Source organism: Tursiops truncatus, chromosome 6 (genome assembly GCF_011762595.2).
Source record: "Tursiops truncatus isolate mTurTru1 chromosome 6, mTurTru1.mat.Y, whole genome shotgun sequence".
Taxonomy (NCBI): Eukaryota; Metazoa; Chordata; class Mammalia; order Artiodactyla; family Delphinidae; genus Tursiops; species Tursiops truncatus.
Window position 1 is genome coordinate 92,967,029 of NC_047039.1, and position 26,366 is coordinate 92,993,394.

The window sequence follows — 26,366 nt, forward strand, 5'->3', positions numbered from 1 at the left end:
TTTGTGCCACCCTGACATCTTTCACCAGGAGCTTCCCTTTAGAATCTTCAAAACAGTTTCATGACAACCAAACACCCTTTTAATCTAAAACCTCTTTGCAGACTCTTCTCCTACCCTTTTGCCTTGTTTCAAACTTGATTTTCTTGAGCGACTTTTCAAACTTGAGTGACTTTTCTGCTTAAAGGGAGGCTATTTCTTCCCCACTTCATGTCAACAAGGCTAGCATGTACTGATGTTTCATGGTGGCTTTTAAGCCATTATATTTTGTATTCCTGTGCAAAACCTTTCCTCTCATGAGGGCTTTTGCCATTTTGACATTCTCTCTAACTCTATTCATCAAGTCAGCTACTCACTTCTAGGTCCTCTCCCATATTTCTCAAAGATTTTGATTCCAGATTTATTAAATTTCTATCCATTCCTACTCTTGCCATTATCCTAAGCGATTTCAACAGCCATGATTCAGAGCCACTGTCCACTTCATCCTATAGCTCCTTGACCTTCACAAGTCCAGTGATGTTTGCCTTAACTCTTTATCAGTCTACCCAATCTATGACCTTGTCACCCCCAGGAAATGGACTGTATTTCAAATCTTAAACCCCAGTAGGTCACATCCTGAACATGGACATTTCTATTTCCATCTCTGTCCGATGAGGAAACTAGTTTCCCACACTCATGATTTGCCTCCAAACTGAAGGCACAAACTCCATCTGTCTCCTTCTCAGCTAAGAACAGAGTCTAGCTCTCTCACACCCTTCCTCCCATTCCATACGATCACAATCATGGTCATGTTCTCCTGCCCTTAACTCCATTGGGGGGGGGTCTCTGTTCCATCGACCCCCAATGGGCACTTCATTCAATTCTCTCTTCACTTTGTTCTCTGTCCTACCTAGTGTGGCATCATCTCGCAGCCCTTACCAGCATCCTCAAATCTCATGACCCCCTGTGCTATAGCACCTGCTGCTTGCAAACTCTCAACCTTGTAATGAAGTAACCTTTATTTTCTCCTCTCTGATGTCACAGTACTGATGAGAAGAATCACAGAAACATGCATATTGGCACCATACAAAGCACGGTGGAATCCAGTTCCACCCGGAACGTTTATTATGAGGTTTTGTTGTTGACTTTATCACTATTTCTTACATCTTTTATCTTTTGGTTTTATTGTTATTGTTTTGCTGGAGGAAGTGGTTTGCTGCTTCTTTTCAGTGTGAGCACGTGAGATGCATTTTCTGAATGTTTGTGTGGCTGAAAGTCTTTATTTTGCACTCCAATTGTTTCTCCTCATATTTCCTACATATCTATCTTGATATTCTACTTTCTAGGAGATTTATTTGGCTTTTCCTTCTATATCATGGATTTGGTCTTCAGTATGACCATTCTGCTATTCTGACCTTACATTCTGTACTTTGATCTTAAAAACCCGTATTTTTAATTTCTAGGTATTATTTTTTCCCTGACTGCTCCTTTTCTTCATAGCCAACTTTATGTGTATGATGCAACATTCACTCATCTAAGGATACTATTAATGCACTTTTTTAAAGCATTTTCTTCTTTCACCTGCTTTATTGCTGTTTTCTTCAGGCTAAGTTTTGATTTTATTTTGATTCTCTTTCTTCATGTTCATGGTTGTTCTCACATGTCTGTTAATCTTTTATGTTTGGTCACACCTATAAATGCTGTCCGAGATTAACTATAATAGGTATATAGTGGGGCTAGTGGGACATCGTGGGGAAGCTGATCTGGGGGTTCTGAGGGTAAAGAGGTTGGGATGTACCCACAAGCAGGCTTTCTTTCAGCATGTGGGGCAGTAAGAACACCAAGTAAGGAAGCTGGGATGTTCTCTTTTGCTGAAGAATGAAGGTGTGAGTCCAAAGAGTACATTTAAGTACTTCACTACTTTGTGGTACTACTTTTCCTTTGAATACTGCTTATATTTTTCTGACACTAAATGTTCTTGATTTTGGTTCTATCCTAAATCCTCTTTTTTTCTTCTCTCCTCTTCTTTTCTCCACTCTCTCCTTAGGAAAGCTCACACTTCAGGTGGCTATACACTGGTGTGGCCGTCCCAACTGTTAAAATTTTGGAATGCTTCCACACTGCTTGCTAAAGAGCTGTTTCCTGAGACCCTCGAGGTCCCCACCCCCATGGCTACTCCAACTACCCTCAGACCTCCTTCGGGAGTTCCCTCCCCCAGATTCCTTATGGTCCAACAACTAAGGGTTCAGTCTTGGCGTAGCAGGACACTTCCAGCATCCCACTTCAGCAAGATGACCAGTTCTGATTAGTCAGTGCTCATGGCTCCCCCTGAATCATGCTCCCTTAGGGTGGGGAATCCATGACTCCACATCAATACTCAGTTCATTCCTAGTTTTCTTAATGTTCAATTGCCCGCAAAGGTTCTCCTGAGCTCTCACCAACAGATGACAAAGACATCTATTTCATTGAGAAGACAGGAGTTATTTGCTTGAAGCAAAGGTTTTCTGCCTAAGACATTATCTGTGACTCAGGTTTGCCATAGGGATCAGTTCAGGGAGCCCAATGGAAGGAATGAATAATACTCTCTTTGACTATATCACAGGTGTATCAACTCCTAAGCTAAGCTTTTGCCAACAGCTGTATGACAACTCAACTCACAACTGAGGCGCCTAGTCATTGTCTAAGCATAGGTATTCACTGTCATTGATGAGAATGAGCATCGTATGCTTTAGATCGCAGACAAGGTGACAACGTTGATATTTTTCTATAACATGTTTAAAGCCTATCTTGTATCTTTGCCACACTGCAGGGTCATACCACCTCTAAATGGCAATAAATAGCTAGATTAAAAATCAATAGACAGGGCTTCCCTGGTGGCGCAGTGGTTGAGAGTCCGCCTGCCGATGCGGGGGACACGGGTTCGTGCCCCGGTCCGGGAAGATCCCACATGCCGCGGAGCGGCTGGGCCCGTGAGCCATGGCCGCTGAGCCTGCGCGTCCGGAGCCTGTGCTCCGCAACGGGAGAGGCCGCAGCGCTGAGAGGCCCGCGTACCGCAAAAAAAAAAAAAAAAAAAAAAAAAAAAAATCAATAGACCATGCAGTCTTTGCAAATATCACTTATAACCACCACCAAACCATGTCCCTCCAACACACACACACACACACACACACACACACACACACACACACACACAATTGAAGTAGAAGGGCAAAAATCCTTATTTCCTGCTCTTCTATGTAAAGTAACAAATTGATTATGGCACATGACCTGAAAAAAATAAAATGCATCTATTTCTCAGTAGTCTCTCCTGCAAAGACAGTCTTCTGCTTTGTAACTGTAACATAAGATTCCTTAGGAAATAAATGTAGTTTTCATTATTTTATGAATGTTTCAAATAGTAAAATCACTGGCATCCTGAACTTGTCAGTACTTCTATGCAATAGATTTAATAACGTCTTCCTCTGAAAGCTCCATGTTGGAGAATAAAAATTAACTGACATAAACTATTTCTTCTGAACAAATGAATTTAGGAGTGTTTCACAGAACAGTATACGCAAGTTGGCTTTGCAGAGTAGAGTTACTCTGGATTGTATTACAGAATTTCTCTGATTACAAGTATAATAACATTTGATTTATTTTCTAGAGGATAAATGTATCTAATTTTTAATCATCAAACTTAATAGTCAAATTAAGATGGAAACCAAAGGGAAAGTAGACATAACTCAGAATTATACAAATAAAACTTATATCAAAACTTTACTTTCATATGTTTTCATGTCTGTTGCTATGAATTACGTGATGTTGAATTGTTATCAGTTTATTTTTATTTATTTATCTACTTATTTTTTTTGCGGTACGCGGGCCTCTCACCGTTGTGGCCTCTCCCGCTGTGGAGCAGAGGCTCCGGACACACAGGCTCAGCGGCCATGGCTCACGGGCCCAGCCGCTCCGCGGCATGTGGGATTCTCCTGGACCGGGGCACGAATCCGTGTCCCCTGCATCAGCAGGCAGACTCTCAACCACTGCGCCACCAGGGAAGCCCCTATCAGTTTATTTTAATCAACTTTTTATTAACTATTTTAAAAGTGCAGAATACTATGATAATTATAAACTCCTAATATGTTTTATGAACTGATTTTTCAAATAAGATAAAACAGAGATAACCTAAATTTTCAAAAATGATTTCTGTTTGATAGCCACTAAAAACATGTCTTAGCATTTGGTGAATTCTGTATTATAATAAGCCTAAGAATATTTTTAATGTATATTTATAATTAAACATAAACTTAGAAACTCTAAGTTTAATAAAGCCATATTGCTTTTTAATTTTTAACCTTCATTTCCCTTTAGAACCTAAAATAACTCGTCCTCCCATAAACATAAAAATAATAGAAGGATTAAAGGCAGTTCTACCATGTACTACAATGGGCAATCCCAAACCATCAGTGTCGTGGATCAAGGGGGACAGTGCTCTCAGGGTAAGTGATTGTTATGTTAAAACACGTATATACAACACATTGTCAAATACAACAATCCTTTGCAAGCTCAGTCGCACACTTATAAACTTAGTATAAACTTTTTTCCATGTACAACATTTAACCAAACTTTAATATTTCTGTTCCCATATATGCAAATTGTAAGGCATTCCAGTTGGGGCTGAGTAGGGGAAAAAAGAGATAGGAACCAGTAGTGTTAAGGATGATAAAGGAGGCAAAGCAGAGCAAAGCTACAGTCTTTTTTGTTGGTTGGTATTTGAATCATTTATTTTTCAACATTGAATCTTTGAGACTCATGAGATTTAAAAAATGGAACTAAGCTCCAAGCTTTAGACCTGACAAATCGTCTCTGGGAGGAGAGAGAGAAATAAGGTTCGGAAGAAAAGGAATGAGAACATTCTGGAGTGAAGTTAGAGCATCAAGACTGGTGAACAAACCACCTTGACAACAACCTCAATCACATACAGTAGTCAAACTTGAAATGCAGTATTCACACGCTTATTTTGTACTGCTTTGTATCTTATACCTACATTTATTGATAAATTACTATACTGCATCACCATCGTCTCTTTCCATCCTTGTATAACCTACCAACTGTGAACTCAGTGAGGTCAAAGACATTATGTTTTTCATATTACTGTACTCAGAGTATTCCATGGGGAATACATAGGTGTTGATATATGTCAATTAATTGAAATAAAACATAATATCAATTAGCTTTGTTTTATTTAAAATAAAACAAATAATTTTCATTTTTTATGGTAATCTATATAATTCTCTGGCTTTCCTTTTGTTATATTTTCTACAATAAAAGCAGGGGGTGGCTCTATATGAATTTAGAGTCCCCAGAGAGAAGATAGATGTAACATTTTAACTATAAAGACCAATTTTTGTATTATCTGTAGAATTTTCGAACTTTTCAAAGGACATATATTCCCCTAAGGATACCATATAGGCAGTAAGCATGGCTGTTAAAAGCAATGCTTTTAATCAAACAGACCTGGATGTGACATTTTTAGATATCAAAGAAACTCCTAAAATAAGGCTTGTTGATGTAGGACATCCAATAAGCCTTGGGGTCCTCATATAATGAAAGAAAATAAAAATAACTATATCTTATGGCATTGTTATTAAAATTAATTTTGGTAATCTTATACTATCTCATTTATTATTGTACGTTACCCATAATAAATGCCAAATAAATGTTAAAATAATATTTTTGATAAGAATGATAGTGATGACTAGATGAAATATAGCAAATGTGTCCTTGACAGACCTATGGCCATTTTTAATTCATGTTCCTGTCCCCGGCAGGAAAACTCCCGCACTGCGGTTCTTGAATCCGGGAGTTTAAGGATTCATAATGTGCAAAAGGAAGATGCAGGACATTATCGATGTGTGGCAAAAAACAGCCTCGGGACGGCATATTCCAAGTTGGCGAAGCTGGAAGTTGAGGGTAAGGAGCTGCGTTCCTTCCCATTACAGTGCTAGCTGAGGGCCTCACGCTCTACTGTGAATCATTTCAGCTTGCAAAACAGAGAGGCAGTAGGTAGTTCATTTCCCTCATTTATTCCAGATATTAGACCGTTAGGTCAACACTCAAAAATTTGAAACGAGAAAAAAATCGTTCCTTTGTATAACAGGTCATATTCCATCTATAGCCCATCAATTAACCAAAACTGACTAAAGTCACTATAATACTAAAACAATAGGATATCATTTTAGAACGTCTTCTTGGCTTGGACAATTCTCCCTTGTTTATAAATTTGAAGATATTCATTTTATCTTTTTTCAGCATAGAAGACGTGTCTTAAAAATGTATCAAAAAGAAAAGAAAAAAAGTAACTTCTTTCCAATTGTATTGTCACAAAGGGTTGAGAAAAATATAATACTGGCTCAAAATGTATAACCCCAAACGGTCCTACTTCTATGAGTTACATTGTCAAAATATTTTCCGTTTTTTAAAGTGTTCCTTTAAGTCAATTAATCCAAGAACTGGTTGTGAAATATCTTCACTGAGAAATCAGAATCCAGGTCGAGCTAGGGATTCTATCCATTTGGTCCTCAGCTCCTTCTTGACCTAAAATTATAACATATTTTGCTTAAAAATAGAAACTACCAGCATGCCTATACGAGGTGAGTAAACTGAGTACAAAACTCTTCCCAGCTCCTCCTGTTACAGGCCTTAGAATTAACCTCTCTGGCTCTCAGTTTTCTTATCTGCAAAGTGGGGTTTGTTGTGGGTATTCAATGAGATAAATTACTGGTAGTATTTAGCAGAGTGTCTGACGCTTTGTAAAACTCAGTAAATGTTGACTATAGGAGTTATCACTTCCTTTTCTGTTATCTGATTGATAAAGTGATTATCACACACTGGCACAAATTATAGTTCAGCTGGGGAAGACTTCACAGCTTCCCCATAGCTTACTTTGATGTCACCCTTCTCTTAGGCCAAAATCGAGCCTTTCCTACATTTCTTCCTTCTCAATCATACAGTTTTCCATTAGCTTCTTTAAGATTATCTTTATTTCCTAGCTAGACCTTCTTCTCACAGCTTTGATGATCTCATTTCAATTAACTGTTCATGGAAAGGAATGAGGTTGGAGGGAATAGTGGTTGTCAGATGTAAAAAGAATATATTTTTTGCACAGCTGCTAGAATTTAATATCTTTTAAATTATCAGTGCTATTTAAAGCTCAGAATGCAACAACCAGCTGATGTAACTTATGGAGTGAAAATTAAATAAACATACAAACACACTCAGTCCCACTTTCAGACACAGTGAATGTCTGCCTAGATCCAGTGTTTCCTTGAACTATATGTGGAGGGATACAGAACCAATGTTATCCATTTGTGTACAATATCATAAATATTTCCCTCTTCAAGGTATGAAATATGAGCCCACTGCATTATAACATCAAATACTGATTGTTTAGGTTACTGTCTTCAAAGATATTGAAACCATTTGGTTTAGCTTTGGCCTAGAGAAAATTATCACAGATCTCATTAGTTGGAGTTCAATTACACAGTCTGGTCTTGCCTTGCCATTTAGTTTTGTATCATGCCTATCAGTAAAACTGAACACTCTCCTTTCTTCCAAACACTGAAACGATCATGTTCATTGTGTTAGTAATTAATATATGCTAGAGATTTTATTAAACTTGCTAGTACTGAAAGCTCATAATATCATTTAAAGTTACTCTACCAGTAGGTTAAGATGCTCATTTTAGCACACATGTCTATTTCTACTCCATTTTAATCCTTATTAGTCAATAGACATGAAAATATGTGACATGCTTAGCACAGCTGCTGGTATATATTATGCATTTAGTAAATGGTATCAACTATAATTATTACTATTAGAAGATAAATTTTGCAGAAAATCTGCTTTGGCTATTGAAGCTCTGAAAAATTGGCTTCCACCTAAAGAAATAGTGGAGGCATGTCCACAAGATATAATGCAAACATGACCTATTTTAAAGGAAGGGCCAATTCAACCAACAACTCAGAGCAGGTGAAAAAGCAACTAAGAAGTCACTGGAAGAATCCCAACGTGCCTTCAAATGCCTGCTGTCTTGGCAATGGTGAGGGCTAAAGATGAAGCTGGCCATGGTCAGTTAGGACAGATGAGCATTTGCTATGTATTATATCGGTAACTCTGCAAATTAGTTTGAGCATATCAGAATGAGAGCCCTGTAAGTGCTAGTTGATGTGGGGCTACATTGAGGGCAAATAGATATGTCAGGGAAAGATATGGTTTGTCTGCCATTGTGAGCTTCTAATGAGGTTAAGCATGCCAGGTTATGGATTTAGTACAGTGTGTTTGCTAAATCCTAGCAGCCATAACAAACATGAAAGAAACACCCTTGGACACAGAAGTAAAGCTAGCTCCCTTTCTAGATTGCCATCCTCAGGCCGCCGGGTCTCTGGAATGGCAATGTAAAGATATTCTACCCTGACGCCTTGCCTTAAAAGATTCAAACAGTGGCATGCAAAATTACTGATGGGACCGTCTAACTCAACCATGACCAAACATGGATGTTTTTCGAAAAGGACGAGCAACGGGATGGCTAACATTTTAAAATCCTAAATGCTTTACATGTATTATTTTATTTTAATTTTCACGAACAGTCACTGAGGAACGGCCTATAATTGTACCATTTTAGGAAACCGAGGAACACAGAGGATAACTAATTCACTCAAGGCTGCACAGATGGAGGCACCTAAGAAATGGGGTAACACTGAATACTGTCTGTTCTATTAAAAAATGAGAGAATCATGTGTGACATTGTCAAGAGTGATGTCAGAATGGGGATGGGGAAGAAGCCAGAATTCTGTGAATGAAGGAGAACAGCAACTGAAAAAAAGAGAGACAGTGTATGCTGACAATTTTTTTCAATAAATTTGGCAGAGAAAAGGGATGAGTCAAAAAAGTTAGCAGTAGTTGGAGGCATCTTTGGCACATAGGAAGCGTGGTTTTGCATGATATCTCTTTTTAAAAGATTGAAATGTTTAAGAAAAAACATGGACAGTGTTAAAATATTAACGAGAAGGAACCCAGAGAGAAGGAAAATTTGAATATACAGAAGAGAGGTGGAATGTTCAAGGGACTGTGGTGCTTGGGAAGGCAAAACAGATGTATTCAGCAATAAACTTTATATAGGGGGTGACCGCATGTCCCAGTTTGCCCAGGACAGTTCTGGTTTACACCTGTTGTCCTGGAATAATTATTAATAGAGTCCTTCTTTTACTTTCAAAAATATCTCAGCTTCAGTGGTCAATTATATGATTACTCAGACAGGAAGAAGAAACTTCCTTCCTCATAATAGGAAGAAGGAGAAAAGAGGTGTATGCCAGTGTAAATGAGTTCATAAGTTGGGCAGATGGAATTTGAGAAAGCTCTGTTCTGATGGGCTCTATTTCCTCTCAGAAGTAGGAAGTAAGGTTATCTTCTGAAAATACTTCTGTAAAGGGGGGCAGCGGGATGAGGAGAGTGGAAAGGTTTTAAAATAGCTGTGGGGAATGGGGGAGATGACTCACAGGGAAACTAGGCTTGCTGGGGAACATTCAGATTTTAGCAGAGAACAGGACTATGAATACAGAGTGGCATCAATTTGCTTCATTGCAGGTTTTCCTGCAGGGTTGCTCAGCAGTACAGGTGTAAGTTGGAATAAGTAGAAAGCCAAATCCAAAGGCCAGATATAAGCATTGGAGTTTTGCCAGGAAAGAAAAGAGGGCAAAGGATTTGTGAATATTGGAAGAGAATGCTTGAAATGATGACTCATGGAATCTTTAGGTACTAAATACACAAACCCGGGATTACACACTTAGAACTCCAGCAACACGGCCAACAAGATAATATGAAAATCTTCCCACTACAAACAGCCAGAAATGCCGGGTTAGTTGTACAACTCATACGGAAAAAATGGAAATATTCAGAAGTCAGGAATGAATAGGAATTGGAAAAGCAGAGCGGTGAGATCATGAGCTGGTTGGGCACTGTCCTCCATGTAATGAGACAAGTGCCCACTTCTATAATGTAGAAGATTGGTTTTAAGGCTCTTAAAGGGAAAAAGTCAAGGTCTTGGGTCCCTGTGAAGTGGAAGTTAGCGCTGATACCCTTGTATAAAGCTGAGAACCACTGAAGTGAAAAGATAGGCCAGAAAAATGCTACCCGTTGGCATAGAAACACAGAGGCTTGTCTTTCTCTTCATAAGAATAGCCAATATTCATTCTTCATATGAATGAATAGCCAACACTCAGGACAGTATCTCAATTAGATTTGCTTTTGAATTCATGCTGCCAGCCGGCCAGTCTGGGAATCCCCAGTTGGAGAAATTAACATAAAAGTTAGTCCCAGGTCTTCCAAAAAAGAAATAGAGATGGCCAACAGGCACATGAAAAGATGCTCAATATTGCTAATTAATAGAGAAATGCAAATCAAAACCAAAATGAGGTATCACTTCATACTGGTCAGAATGTATATTATCAGAAAGTCTACAAATAATAAATTAGAGAGGGTGTGGAGAAAAGGGAGCCCTCCTACACTGTTGGTGGGAATGTAAATTGATACAGCCACTATGGAAGACAGTATGAAGGTTCCTTAAAAAACTAAAAATAGAGCTACCATATGATCCAGCAATCCCATTCCTGGGCATATATCCAGAAAAAATGAAAACTCGAATTCAAAAAGATGCATGCACCCCAATGCAGCACTATTTACAATAGCCAAGACATGGAAACAACCCAAGTGCCCACAAACAAATGACTGGCTTAAGAAGATGTGGTATATATAGAACGGAACATTACCTGGCTATAAAAAAAAGTGAAATATTGTCATTTGCAGCAACATGCATGGGCCTAGATGATATTATACTTAGTGAAGTAAATCATTCAAAGAAAGACAAACATGTGCAAAGACATATGTGGAATCTAAAAAATAATACAAATCAATCTACATACACAACAGAAACAGATTCACAGACACAGAAAACAAACTTATGGTTACCAAAAAGGAGAGGGAGAGAGGGAGGGACAAATTAGGAATATGGGATTAACAGATACAAAAAAATACATAAAATAGATAAGCAACAAGGATTCACTGTATAGCACAGGGAATTATATTCAATATCTTGTAATAACCTTTAATGAAATATAATCTGAAAAAAACCTGAATCACTTTGCTGTACACCTGAAACTAATGCAATATTGTAAATAAACCATACTTTAAAAGAAAAATTTTAAAAATTAGTCCCTGGTCAAAAATTTAACAACAAAAACGCTGAAAAAAGAAACACCTTACACAGGTTACATAGGGTTTTCATAGGTAAAGCCACACTGAGGATGAGTTCACAATACAAAATTATCGCATCCCCAGGAAACAACCCGCCTTGAGTGAGAATTAGCTGACACAATATACAAAGGGATTTAAACCCCAGGAAATTCGATTAACAACACAATATAATAGATACTCTAAAATAAATATGTTTAAACTAAAGACACAAAAGGAGGAACAACAAAAAAGTAAGATACATTAGGAAGAAGAAAGACAGTTCCGATAAAGAATTAAATATAATTTTAACAAATGAAAAAGATAATGGTTAAAATTAAAATTCAGTGGTTGAATAATGGCATATTAGAGATAAAGAGATAATTCACACATTAGAAGTCAGCTCTTCAGAATTAAGAATTCAGTGCAGAGGGATGGGAAAGATGAAATTGAATTTAAGAAATAATTAAGGATAAAAAAAGAAATAATTAAGGATATAAATTATAGAAAGAGAGAATAGAGAAATATAAGAGAAGTTATACTCAAAAGCATGATGCCTGAGAACTTGCCAAAATTGATGAAAACTTAAATCATCAAGTACGAGATGTACACCAAGTCCCAATAGTAAAAATAAAGAGCAGATACAGAAATATTTGCACACCCAGACACATTATAATGAACCAAACACATAATGAACCGAAGACAAAAAGGTGATGTTAATTATTAAAGAAAAGACAGATTGCTTACAAAGAACATCAATTAGAATAACAACAATTGACAGGGTGTGGGAAACCAGCACTTGCAATTATTCTTATAATTTGGTGTAGCCTAGTAGATATGTTTTTTGTTCTTAATAACCATCAAACTTTAAAATGTGTATAGATTTGTCTCAATAATTTAACTTCTAAAAATTTATCTAAGGGAATTCTTTACAGAAGTATATACTCAAGATTATCACAAAGTTGTTTATAAGAGTAAAGTTTTTTAAATAATTTAAATTTGCATCAATAGGAGACTGACATAATATGTGATGAAATTCCGTGTGACCATTAAAAAGGATGAGATCGATCTATATGTATTAATTTCTAAGACTTTCCACCATATACGTGACTTGCGTCTGTTTCCTGTCTCTGAATCTCATTTTCCTCATCTCTAAAACAGGGGTAAAAATAGGACCTGCCTCTTAGGTTTCTGCAATGATTACATGAATTAATAGTGGCACACAGTAAGCACGATATATTTGCTGTTTCTATTAGTAGTAATTTAATTAATACTTACATAGTGCTTACCATGTGCAAGGCAATATCCTATTTCTTTAGAAATATTAACCCATTAGAAATATTAATGTGTTCATAAGTGAAAAAGTAAGTTAAAGAACAGTATGTTATATATTATACACTGGAGTATAAATGCCGAATTGTTGATAATCATCATCTCTGCATATAGAATTACATGGGGGGGGTTGGTAACCTTCCATCATATACTTTATATAGCTTTATACTTTCTGAACTTTTATAAAGAGACCTTTATAATGAGGAAAAATTAATGCTTGTATTTATGCTTTGGAAAAAATGACTTCTTCCAAATATTATACTATTTTAATCAAGTGACATCAACCTTTCTGTTCATTGGTTTTACATATTATTTTTGTAGCTCTGTTGCTCTAGAACAAACTCAGGGATGGGAAAAGTTTTGTCAAAGGCAATCGATCCCTACGTTGATTAGATATTCACAACTCTTGCCTATTGGCTGAAGAACGTCTGCGGTGGGATGATGATAAACAGAACACAGAAGCTGCCATTTCCTTAGGGAGGGAATTAACCCGTAAAGACAGTAAGTTGAGGAAGTAAGGGAGTGGGAAGTGAAAAGGTTCAGAGAGTGGCAGCTACTGGTGAATTCTCTCCTCGTTTGACTCTTCTTTCTTGATTATGGGCAGAAACCTGGAATTTATGATTCTGTAGTAGCTTGGAGGATCCAAAGTAAAATTCCATACGGGTTCTGATTTCTCAATGAATATTTTCTACACTTGGTTAGGTGTTATTGACTCATAAAGTAAATTAACAGAAAGTTCACATAGAAAAGTGAAGCACTCCTGGGTGAGAACTATATAGCTATACTGATTTGCCATTGGCAGGGAAGTCTCTGGTTGCCCAAATTCCATAGTCACCTGGGATGCAGAAAAGAGCTGTCAGTCTCACAACGATGGAGGCTCTCCCTCTGGAAATGTTAACCCCCCTCTCGGGTACCTCTGCGACAGTGGGCTTTAGGATAGCCCTCATGGCAGGATAAATGAGGGCCAGAGAAATCTGTACGTCATATTGCATAGAAAATTTCATTTTCTAAATGTTCATTTTTAAATATTTTACCATATTTGGAGTGAATCTCACAGTCATTGGTTTCTTACAACAAGCATTGGCTAACTTTTTGTTTCTTTATTATGCGTTTTAATATATCTGAAATTGAGGTTTGTCTTACCCAGCTTAATGGCAATCATACCTTGTTTGTGGCTTCTGCCCCCTAGCTAAGATGGTTCCTTAGCTGTCTCCAGATATGAGAATGAATATACAGCTATAAAACAAAGATAAATCAATCATATTGGCTCAGAAAGATTTCCTTATATTTAACTAGAAATGTTCCTTCTGTTTGAGATCATTTCTTTTAATTAGTTCCTCACAGAGGTAAAAACATCATTTTCAGCAGCATAATTCTATGTAGTCTCCCCTCCCCCCGCCGGCCCTGAACAATGATACTTGCTGCATTAGTTTTGGTTGAAAAGAGACAAAGTGACTTCTCAGGGACCTATGGAAGGAATTCTCTTCTAAGTCAAGGGACAGCGTTGTCTCTTTCTCCAATCTACTTCATGTTCTACCTTAGGCATGTGTGCATCCAAAGAATGATCCCTACTGTTTCTCTTATGTGTCTTTAATTGAAAAAGTTTTCTCCTGAGTGCTCCGAAGTACTCAGTACTCCAGAGTACTCAGTGGCAGGGCGATACCACCATGGAGTGTGATGATCTGAGTGGTAGAGCTGAAGTTTTCAAGGAGAGGCTGCCGTCAGGGGAGGCTTTGAATGACCTCTGAAGTACCAGATTCTTATTTTACTTTTCCAATTTTGACGAGAGGGATATTCTCCCTTAAAAAGTGTTTCATAAACACTACACCACAGAAATTAAACACTTCTAATACGATAATGTAATTATTCTTTTTATAGCCAGAAAGAACATGGTTCTGAGTTTTTTAATCATTGGAAAGGATCCATTAAAAAAAACTACAAATCTCTAATTTTCTTATATTTCTCTTCTATTCTTACATATTTCCCTTATACTTCCCTTATCTCCTTTGCCTTAATTATTAATTAAATGATTTATTTATTTGGAGCTGAGGGCGGATCTTATACATTCTGTGAATATCACATTCAGACGAATCCTGCTTTGTGTATAGAAACTGGTGGAGTGTAGAATACTTGAGACCCAAATTAAAACAGATGGATGTTGGAATGGATCGGGCTCCCTGCTAATTGCATTTTCTGTTATTGCCTTGTTTCCTCTTGGAGCTTTAAGCCATTAAGGAAAAGGTTAGGCAGAAGGGAGGCTAGAACCAAGGGTTCTCAGTCAGTGATCACCAGTGGAAAGAGGCGGCTGGGCATAGTATAAAGTTGCAAATGAGAGCCCTAGAAGCAGACCAAGAAGAGAACAGAACCCTTCTACACAGAGGGCTATAGAGGGTTACATAGAGGCTCCTCTAACGTTTAAACAACTCCTTATTTGCAGGGGGCCTCAAAAAGAGACCCATGTCTCCACACTTGGGAGAGGCATTTTGGGGAGTGAGGAGGAGGGAAGGTGAGCCGTTTGGCAAACTTGATCGGCTCCAGGGCAAGAGTTTCCCAACACTGAACAGGGCACTTTATTGCTGTCAGCCCCTTTCTCTGCAATCTGAAAAGCTTCACCATGTATCCTTAGGGATGACCTGGTCTATTGGAGGCTTTTGTTGTTGTTGTTGAAGACTTTTGGCAAACATACGCAGTACATAAGATAAGTAGAACTCTAAAAGACCCAAACAGATACACACATAGGATGTCCCAGAGGCAAATGGCAAGAGATCTAACTCTAAGAGATCGGGACTGTTTTCAAAAATGTTAGACTTCTGGCTGTCTTCTTTCCTAGAGATCAGACTTCCTTACTGCATCTAGAAATGTTTACATACATTTGATTTGCTTTTTCCTTTGTTTATGCTGCAGCTCTTAATATGACAAATGCCACAGAGAGAGGTATTTAAAACCCCAACGTGTGCTGTGCTCTCAGTGATTGCAGTCTTAATAAAATTTGCAGTGGCCCTGTTCCCGGCATCAATTCTACCTGCCTGATGCCACTAACAGCTTTGATTTGCTGTCATGAGTACACTGTGCATTTAAAAACCAAAGAAAAGAAACAGGCATAAACCTTCGATAACCCGGGGGGCTATCATGGGGAAAATTAAACCTGCATGATTAATAGGGTGCATGCTCTGAAAGAAGGGTTTGACCCATTGATTTCAACTTTAGGGGAGATTAGGCTGCATTCTCATCTAGAAAGTTCTGTAGTGCTTTTGAGAAACAATGGTAAAGTGGTCCTTTAGTTGAAGCGTTGTCAGTAAAGTTCTCTAAGGACAAACAAGTGTTATATAATGATTATGCACTGAACATATAATACTTCAAGGTGAAGAACAGTTAGGCTTCTTTAATCGCTTTTAAGAAAAGAAAATGTGCTTCAAAGATTTGTCTTCAATTATTTAAGATAATCAAATTGATACAATGTTGACATTATATCGTTTGAAATGAAAAGTTCTTGGGACCTAAAATATGCATCCTCTAATTGGAGTAAGCTTTTACTTTCATTGTTTAGGTATTAAAATGAGATGTACAAGTTCAAACATACATTCACCAAAAAAAGGGAAAACTTCTTTCTCTTTAATGCATTAATTCGTCCAACAAAGATTCCTTGAGCAATACACCAGGTGCTGTATGAGACAGAGAAGACCGTGCCATCAGTGGGCTTAATTTCAAAATGTAGCTATTTTGAATTATGCAAAGGTATCACAGAAAGCTGTCAGGACTCTATGGCAATATGGAATTCAAATAATACGTTCACCTGTTTCCTTCAGAGATCCAATATGTGACTTTCAAATTTTAATTAGTATATTTATTTCCACCAATGATAAACTATACAAGGCATGATTTTTGGAAGGAACTTAATGTACTGGCTAATAACATGGGCCCTAGATTTTTGAGAAAACTGCCTGGGCTGCAGAGACTAGAGTCAACCGCTTAAGTTCAAACCATGGCTCCACCACTTACTACTTATGTTAACTTCAGGTGGGTTACTTCGTTTCTTAGTGCCTCAGTTTCCCTACCTGTAAAATAAGGTGAATAATACTTCCTATCTCATAAGTTGAAAAAGAATAAACCTCAATACCATGTTTAAAGCTCTTAGAAGAGTGCTTGGAACAGAGAAATCACTCAAATAATAGTTACCAATATTAGTTCTAGAACTAAAGTAACTTCAGTACAACGAAAGCAACGACTTAAGCAACTGGAAAGACATTTACAGCTCTTTACTCCACGTGTCATCTTTATCCTTGAGGTAGAAGCAATAAAGTTCAATGCAAAAACTAAATTTTTATTTAGAATAGAGTTGATGTTTTATTAACTTTGGTTCTATCAGAAGAGTAACCATCGACTTTAAAATCTGAAATGAGCCCTAGAAGTTATAGCTCAATCCCTTAGTCTTCAGATAAGGAAACTTGAGACCAGAAAAATGATTACTTTGCCTAAGTTATCCAAGAGCTTGGATGTCTTAACCCCTAGACCAGGACATCTTTCATTACCCCATTCCTGAGTCTTTTCTTTTTCTATGTTTATGTTACATAGATCAGTACTCTGCCACTTACTAGTTACGTGAGATTGGATAATTTACTTAACCTCTGCAAGTCTATTTCCCCTTTGTGAAATGGGGGCAATGTGACTTGGAACATAAAGTTCTTAAAAGCGGCTGAGATAGCATATATACAGTGTCTACATGGTAGCTCTTCGATTAATACTGGCTGTTGTTGGTATTGTTGTCTGTTTTTTACATTGTTACGAAGCTGGATGACTTATATCCAGAGAATATTGCTGGTTAGGCTTCTCAAATTTCATAAATAGAATGTCAACATTACCAACTGCTTCTCTTGCTTCCAAAGAACATAAATCTACCCTCAACCAGCAATGCTTTGTCCCTGCATTCTTGGTACTTGTTAGAGATTATAACTTTGGTTTGGCCCCATTGTGACAAGTGATATAAGGATGCCTATCTAAGGAGCTGTATGAAGATGTGACTTTACCGGCAAACTAGAAATGGGCTGTTTAGAATCAAACTGTCCCCCACAAAAAAGTATAAAATCAGGAAAGTCGAGGCAACCTTAGTGCATACCCCAAGCTTACATCATATTTTATTCACTACAGAAATAGCTGTTTGCCAAAAATCTTGTTGAAAATATTGATCATTCCATCACTCACTGCTCTGCAAAACATCTTAAGTGAGAAATTGCTTTAAAAATTTAGTGCCGGGCTTCCCTGGTGGCGCAGTGGTTGAGAGTCTGCCTGCCGATGCAGGGGACACGGGTTCGTGTCCCGGTCCGGGAAGATCCCACATGCCGCAGAGCGGCTGGGCCTGTGAGCCATGGCCGCTGAGCCCACGCGTCCGGAGCCTGTGCTCCGCAACGGGAGAGGCCACAACAGTGAGAGGCCCGCGTACCGCAAAAAAAAAAAAAAAAAAAAAAAATTTAGTGCGTGGGAAGAAAACAATGGTCTCTCTTGAGACCATTTTGCACTCCTTCCTGTAGCGAGAGCTATGTACTTTATTTTCTTTTTTGCTCTAGCTTGCATGTATCTCAGAATTCAGTTTGAAGCTTCGCCATAGTATCCGTTACACTAAACCAACAAGAGGTCTCCTTTTCTTGAAACTAATGTGTTGTTATTTCATTTAATTTACTGTCACACCATTGATTAGACTCACTTCAAAATTCTCTATGAAAAGAGATGGAAATAACAAAGCTGATGGACTAATGGAACTCTTCCTCCAAGGTAGTGGTTTCCAAGCATCAGTGCACATCAGATCTTCTTTAAAGGCATAGCTCTAGGTTGCATTCCCCAGGGATTCAGATCTGATGCGTCTCTGTTAAGGCCTTTTAACAATCTCCCAAATGATCCTTACATAGGTAGTCTATGAACTACACTTTGAGAAACATTGATTTAAAGATTTCTACCTGGAATGTCTTCATTCCAGATGAAGCTTAAAAATTTAAGAAGAAACTTAGCTTATTCACCATTAGTATTAGGATAACTTCAAATTTATTCATTTGTTGAGTGCCTACTATATTCCATGTAGTGAGGTAAATCCAAGGTTACAGAGATAAATAAGACATGGTTCATTTCTTGAAAAGTTTTCAAATTTAGTGAGGAAGGTGAACATGCAAGCAAGTAATTACAGTAATTAAAGTTCAATATATTTGCAATGATAGAGTTTGGGCAGGATACATACACAGGACAGGGGAGACAGTGAAAGGTCAGGGAAAGCTTCAGAGAGGTGAGGTCTCACAGGGCTTTGAAGGGTGAATGGCAGCTCATGGTACAGATCACATCTCAGTGAGGGAGGGGAAAAGGCAGACTTATCATGCTAGCACAGGCACACTGACCCCTAACCAGGGAGTCAAAGATGGACTAAAGAGTTTGGGATAGTATCTATTGGAGGCGCTATGAAGACCGGAAGGAGCTGCAATTTGACTCACAAGCTATTTGAGTTTATAGTCTATGCTACCTTTCTTGGACATCATTTTAAAATGGGTGTATATCTACCATCTCATCAGCATGGGACCCTACAGTTTGGAGGCCTATATATAGTCCTACTGGAACATCCAGAATCCCATCTCAAAGGCTACAGAAATGTTCCCAAGCCAAGCCACTTTAGACAACTGGGATATTACCGTGTCACTTAAGATTAAGGTTGTGACTCCTGTTTCTTTTCCCAGATAAAATTTCTGGTCAGCTAAAAAATAAATAAATAATTTGAAAATGCTGGTTCTTATTAAACTTCAGTTTCTTTGACTACTGTCAGAGCTCAGGTATCTTCCTTTTCATGCGATTAGGTCAAAATGTCATTTAAAAGTAAACGAAGATTTTGATAAATATACTGTAGTTATATACAGTGTTAACATTGGAGGAAACTGAGTGAAGAGTACCTGGGAACTTTCGTATGCTTCCTTTACAGCTCTTCTGTAAATCTAAAATTAGTCCCAAATAAAAACCTTTTGAAAGGGTAAACTAATAACGACTTCTGTCCTCCTCATCAAGCTGTTTAGCATCTCCTCCCATTAAAACCAGCAGATAATTTTTTTTAGAATGAAAAAAGTGAATCAGAACCGAAATTCAACTTTTGACTTACAGTTAAACTTGTAATGTACTTTCAGAACCATTTTAACAAAAATATTCCTAATCGTTGCTCTAGCTACGTCGAGGACTGAAATCAAAACAAGTTAACTCTGTGTGGCTCTTGTCTGATTTCCTTGGTAAACATGTCTTACTCACAGTCATTATTCACCATCCATATTTACAAGCTAGGAAAATGTTATTATCTCCAAGGCCACAGAAATGTTCCCAGCCCAAGCCACTTTAGAGAATTGAAATGTCACAGAGGCAGGCCAGCCTGACTTGGAGGAGAGAGTCACAGTTTGTGAGGGTACCATGTATGTTTTTCTAAAGGAACTTGCGCTCCCATCCCTTCAGAGATGGAGCCACAGTGGATAAACCTCTTTATGCATTGCTCTGCTTCAAAGGGGACAGAAATGTAAACAGTGGCAGCACACCAGGATCGGGTTTCTTTGCTTTAGCCACCAAGAAGTCAGGAAAGGAAAACCAGGTATTTACTTAGGTTTATCATTACTATTGTCAGGTTTTCTTTTAATGATGGGAAAACAAAAGAAGAATCTGTTCAGAAACAAAGTACCACAGAGCCTCACTGTGATTTCTTTTCAACCACCCCGAGCCATTTTTTTTAAGTATAAAATTAAAAATTAAAATGACCTTTTTTGTTCTTTGTGATGGTTGTCTACTAACAGGCATCTCTGACTCAATAATTCTTAAAATACAGTGCTGTATGAGACAAATGTAGCCTATTTAAGAATGGATTCAAATAATCTAATATTGATTAGCATCTATGTTTTGATAATAGGGCCTGAAGAATGGATTTCTCTTTCTAGAGTGATTCTTCTCGGATAATTGAGGAATGGATTTAAGCACAGGCTTTTAACACCTACAGAAAGGCTGTTCAACATGATCAATATCTGGGATGCAGCCAGCTAAGGCGGACTGAAATTTAAAGACAAGATAAAATAAAATAACCTTCTACCTCTGAAGTCAGTTGGAAGAACAGCTTTCTTCAGTCAGGAAGATACCATAGAGATAGAAATAGCAAGCAAGAAAGAGCTAGAAGATATGGCTTCAAAATTAGCCCTCAGTACCTTCTAGCTGTGTCTTAGTTGCTGTATTAACTTGTTTGTACAAATCATTTCACTTAATCTTCTTCATAATTCTATGATTGGGAGTCGATACCTACATTTTCTGCATGAAGAAGCTGACGTTCAAAGAAGTTGAGCAATATCACAGTTCAAACAGCTAATAAGCAGTAGAATGAGGACTCAAACCCAGAGCCACTTGCCTGGTTTGTTTTAAGGGTATTATATATAACTGTAAGGAAACAATTCTAGTAATACGATTTTGATTTCCCAATTTCTGAGTATGTCCTTAGAAAAAGCCCTAGAATGGTATTCTTAGAGTACCAGAGATTTCCTTAAGATATTGCCTAAGAAGAAAATTATAAATGATGCCATCCTACAAAGAGCAAAGAATGTGCTATTTCAGTCTCCACTGAGACTTCAACTCTAGATAGCCAAATTCCTATTGTCTTCTTGGCTTTCCTCACTCTTACAGTCAAAAGAATGGAAACCGGCTCACAGGTCTGCCTGTTTTCTCTTCTGGTTTCATTTCTTTCTTTCTACAAGGTCTACATGACCTGTATTATTTAACCAAATATATTCCTTTTATTTCCACCAGAGAACCTTGATGACTTTCCTTCCTTCTGTATAACAATACATTTCCCCTCCAAACTTCTTCTCCCATCAACTAATACGGTGAACTGAGTAGGAAAAAGTTAATTGACCTAGAATCAAGTCATATTTACTCACTCTCACACGCACACACATATTCAAAATTGGGGAGATAGACCTTAATAAAAGCAAATATAGAAATGAGTATTGGGTATTCAGGACTTTCAGTGGAACCAATGACCTGTTTTATTATATGAACGCAAATAAAAACTTACGCAAATTTAGATTCATAGAGGTAGAGTATTTAGAAAGAGTCTTGCTATTCTTTGAACTTGTGAGACTCTAGGTGTATGTTAGTTTTAGTTCCTGGTACCACAAGATAAGAGGATAAATTACGAAAAGAGGGAAAGATAAGAGGTGGTTCAAAAGTGAGCAGTCAGGATGGTAAACTGGGGCTAGCAAGCTTGGAAAAATGAAAATATTTGATGGATTTTTTTTTTTCATTTTTGTCCAGTGGATAGAAGTAGGAACTAGGTCTTGGCGGGGGGGGGGGGGGGGGGGGGCAGTGATTATAAGGAGACTGATTTTAGTTTGATTTAGAATATATATGTATATATTTTTAAAACACAGTTGTTCAAACTGTGTTGATATGATAATGTTGAGTTCCTCATAAACCAAAGTATTCAAGAAAATGATGGATATCCTCTTTCACTTGGATGTTGATTTTATCTCAGATTATTCCAATATGAGAAGTCTCAGATTCTCTGTTCTAAATGTCCTACTGAACAATCCCAAGAAAGCAGAGACGGAAAATGAATCACTATCCAACTCTTTTTTAAAGAATTTCCTTTCTCTACAAGAGACTGTGCTGGACTTTAGGGGCAAAAAAGACGGCAAAAGCAAAGTATGCTATTCTGCTCCCTCCTCCACCCCCTACTCCCCACCCCCCAAAGAAGATTACAAATCACATTGGAAGACAAGACTGATGCAGTACACATAAGGCAATTAAACGAAAATTTAACAATCAAGTGAGAATAAACACCATGAAACAGAATATGTAAAAATTGATAAGAGGTAAAGCAATCAGTTTAGAAGACAAGAGGGATCGTGGTAGGCTAGGCAAGCAGGATACACGGAAAAACTAGGGCTACAGTTTGACCTTGAAATAACAATCTCATACACTGAATGCTCGTACTCAACCTTAAATAGTTTACGGGTATTCTTGCATATTTGCCTCTAATGTAAAGTAACCTCAATTGTGTGCGCATGTGTGTGAATGTGAATGTGTATATTAATACCTAAGCATATGGAAATATGTATCTATAAAGATGTATATTTGCATTTGTGTGTAGAAAAAAACTTTGAGAGTCTATATACGAAAGTATAATTTCTGGTGGAACTTCCAGACCTCCTCCTAGGAAAATGGCAAATCTTAGACATTCTTTCATCTTCCGAGTTGGTTCTACATGTCTGGAGTGGAGGAAATGGGTGCATTAGTTCAAAACTGCTTCCGATTCCAAACAGATCAAGTAAAATGAACAATAATAACAATAGTAACAACAAGGTGAAAGATGGCAAAGGAAAATCAGCATTGCCCTCGGAGTCGACTTTAAAATACAGCCCAGTAGAAGATCACGGTGTCAAATTAAAAGGAGACTGAGGATTTACCTGTACTTGCTCTAGAATCCTAGTGAGAGTAGTGTAAGAGATGAGTGAATAAAGTTCTCAAAACTTACTTAAGGCCCTTCAACTTCAGTGGAACAAAATTTTGGAGATATAGCAGCCAGATAATAAAGACACTTAATATTCCCAGAGAAGTCCCTTGCCCATCTCAGGCACTCATAAATAGTTATTTGGCTGGTGGAAAAAAAAAAAAAAAGGGTTTTTTCTAAGCTTAGAAATAAGCACAATTGTGCTGACGAACTAGAAAGATATGCACAGCCCAAAGGCATTCAAATATAATTTTTCAGGTCCAATCTGGTCCAACTATGGACCTTTATTTATTTATTCTGATTAAGATCTGTGTGGCAAACAGGGAATCTCTGCAGTTTTCAAGTGTCCAGATGACCAGTTTTTAGCATGGAAAAAAACTCATTTTTAGCCAACATGACCTTGATACTTAAAAAAATAAAATAAGAATGTGCCACGGACTTGATTGGTGGAGGGAGGGAAAGCTCAGAGTAAAATCTAACTGGGAAATTATAAGTTCACTTAAATTTAAGAGTACTGGGTATTAAGTACCAAAATGAGGCCTTCTCACTGCGATGCTAGGTTAGAACAGAAGATTTGGTGTCTGAAAGTTGGAGTGGCATTTCTGGGTCTGCATCTGCAGCAAATCTGTGAGTCTCAGATTCCTTGTCTGGAAAATGGGCTGAATAATATCAACCATGTACAATCACAGAGATATGGTGAGGATTAAGTGAGATAATATACAATGTGTGTGAAAGTCTCCATAATCTGAAAAGAATTATACCAATGTATTCTTATCATTAAAAGTAGTTAACCATAGCATTGCCATTTTATACTAAAAACAAATATTGTACTTGGCTCATCACTAATTCAAAGAAAGGTCTATTCTAACTATACTCCAATAAAATTAAAATATTTTTTAAACAACAAAGAAAGGTCTAAATTGACATGAAAAAATAAATCTTCATGATAGAATAATAGAGCTTCATGTGGGCTCTACATCTGATATGGTTGTATTAAACATTTTGGAACAATTAATTTGGTGGTTGTCTCTTTTCTAGGATTTTTTAAATTCTAAAAATTCTCAATTCCGTATACCCAATTTAGATATTTTGATATTTTTCTTTGTAGCTTGCTTTACTGCTTTTTTCCTGAAAGAGAATGACTTGCTCCTCTCTGCTCTCTGAGCAGCCTCTGGGAATTGATACAGAGGAGAGAATCTCTGTTGGTTGTAGGCTCCGTTCTGCAGACACCCCCTAATCCTCTGTTTACCACAACACGAGTCTATTACCATAGAAATGATAGCTGAGATCCCAGATTCAACATCACTGACTTCACAGCAGGGCCTCGTAAGTGGAGAAGCCACGCTGACGAGGAGAAGCACAATCACTACTACTATTATCAGAAGAGTAGACAGTCTGTGGCCTTGAAAGAAAGGGTAATTGTCAACATCACTATAAAAACGCATGAATGAGCTGCGTTGCTGGGATATGTTGTAGTTCATTTTCTGTGTAATACTGCCTGACTAAAAGTAATGATTTGAAATTTTATGTCATTTAATAGTTTGCTTTTAAAAGGCCAGCAGTTTCACTGGATTGCATTTGTCTCTCATTAAGAAACAAGCAGATTCTAATTCATCTTTACAGCGCTGTTTCAGTGCTCAAAGGTTTCCCTTTTCATGATGCGTTGTTTTTGTTTGTGTTTGTTTGTGTGTCTTGTTTCTATTAATAGAAGAGAGTGAACCTGAGCAAGATACTAAAGGTATTTTTTTTTTTGCTTTCTGCACTGCTTCTTTTTAAATGTATGGTTCGATTCAACTGTTTATTTCTCTGACTTTGTAAACAACTCTGGGTGCCACGATTTTGTAAGGAAATAACAAACGATGTACGGGGAATATTAATTCAGCATTTAACAGTGTTATTAGATGGGCTGCCTTATTACATAATATAGTTATTGAGCACTTACTTTTATTAAGAAAAGTTTGAATCGACAGAAATGTTTAAACTTTGTACCCCAAACTCTGAAAATGCAAACAAAATGAAATGACATAAATCAGCATGAGAATATAAATCTCACACAGATTGGAATAGAAAGATCCTCTGACCAAAAGCCTTGGGGGGACAGGAGGTGAGGGTGTTACAATCTTCGGAGACTTGTAAAAATGTCAAGGTGCCAGCTTAGGTTTTTACTGTCATTACTTGAAGTGGACAAGTATTATGCAAGTGCTCCAAACCAAACCAAATCAATCATACTGTTCTAATCTAACTTTTGTGTATTTTGGATGAAATTCACAAGTTCTCATATAATACACTTTGGCTCTAGGAATAAACCCTAGGGTGGTATTCGTTGAAATAGCACCTCCTTATCTTAGTATTTCAAATAAGGTCTCTGCGATGTTTTCCTATTTCTAAATATCACGCTGCTTATAACTAAATTTAGATAAAATTATTTCACCTGCTCCTGTGTGGTTTTGGGGGGTTTTGTTTGTATTTTAGTTTTTGTTTTGCTTGTTTTCAATTTACTCCTGTCAGTGCTGGTTTGAATCAAGTAGCCTCAAAGACCTCTTTAAGAGAAGCTAGAAAATTAGAAAGAAGGAAGAGAACGAAAGAAAAAATTCATGCAAACTTATTGTGTCCTTTGAAATAATTGCTCAGACATAGAACTTATAAGGGACTTCAGTATTCTTCTGGTCCTACTCGCTTACCAAGAAAAGAGAGGCAATTCATCTCAAGCCAAACTGCTTATTAATTTCAGGATTTAACTTGGGTCCCCCACCTGTTAGGCTTTCCATTACCCCACCAGGCAAATTTCAGAGTGTATAATGGCCCTACTTCCTTATTACAAATTCAGATTACCCCTTAAAATGGCAACCAATAATAAACTTTATTATATATCTGAAAGTGCTTTGAAAAATGGAACGAGAAAGATGCGGCGGGGTGGGGGGAAGAAGGGAGGGAAGGAAGGAAAAGGAAAGAAACAGAGAGAGAAAGGGAATGGGAACACAATACGGTTATATTATACAGAACTTTGGAATCACTGGCTGCTTAAGCCCAATTCTGAATACAGGATTCTCAACCTGCAGTTAGTATTGTAAACTTACCCCAGAGAAAGTAGAGCCCCAAACTCAGAACTAGGTACCATGAGAGAAAACCCAGGGATAAACAGATTGCCCGTGTCTATTTCACATGTTGCAGATGAAGAATAACGTGCTTGGCCATAGGAAAGCAAGTCAGAAACAGCTCACAGTGAATTGGAGAATGATGGATAAAACTATGTGTAGAAAGCAGAGTTGGATAATTTTTTTTCTTTAAAAATCCACAT

The 26,366-nt window shown here is 37.5% G+C and overlaps 1 protein-coding gene across 5 annotated transcripts in view; it reads left to right on the forward strand.

Annotated features, from left to right (window-relative positions):
• The window catches only part of MUSK (muscle associated receptor tyrosine kinase), a 91,944-nt gene that overhangs the window by 23,513 nt on the left and 42,065 nt on the right, over positions 1-26,366 (forward strand). For 3 of the 5 annotated variants that reach the window (XM_019946373.3, XM_019946374.3, XM_019946376.3), the window contains exons 4-5: positions 4,327-4,454; positions 5,787-5,928. In XM_019946373.3, coding sequence (XP_019801932.1) covers positions 4,327-4,454; positions 5,787-5,928 — 270 coding nt within the window. Of the gene's footprint in view, positions 1-4,326; positions 4,455-5,786; positions 5,929-24,776; positions 24,807-26,366 lie in introns of all 5 variants that reach the window. The other 2 variants (XM_019946372.3, XM_019946375.3) reach the window with 1 other exon arrangement.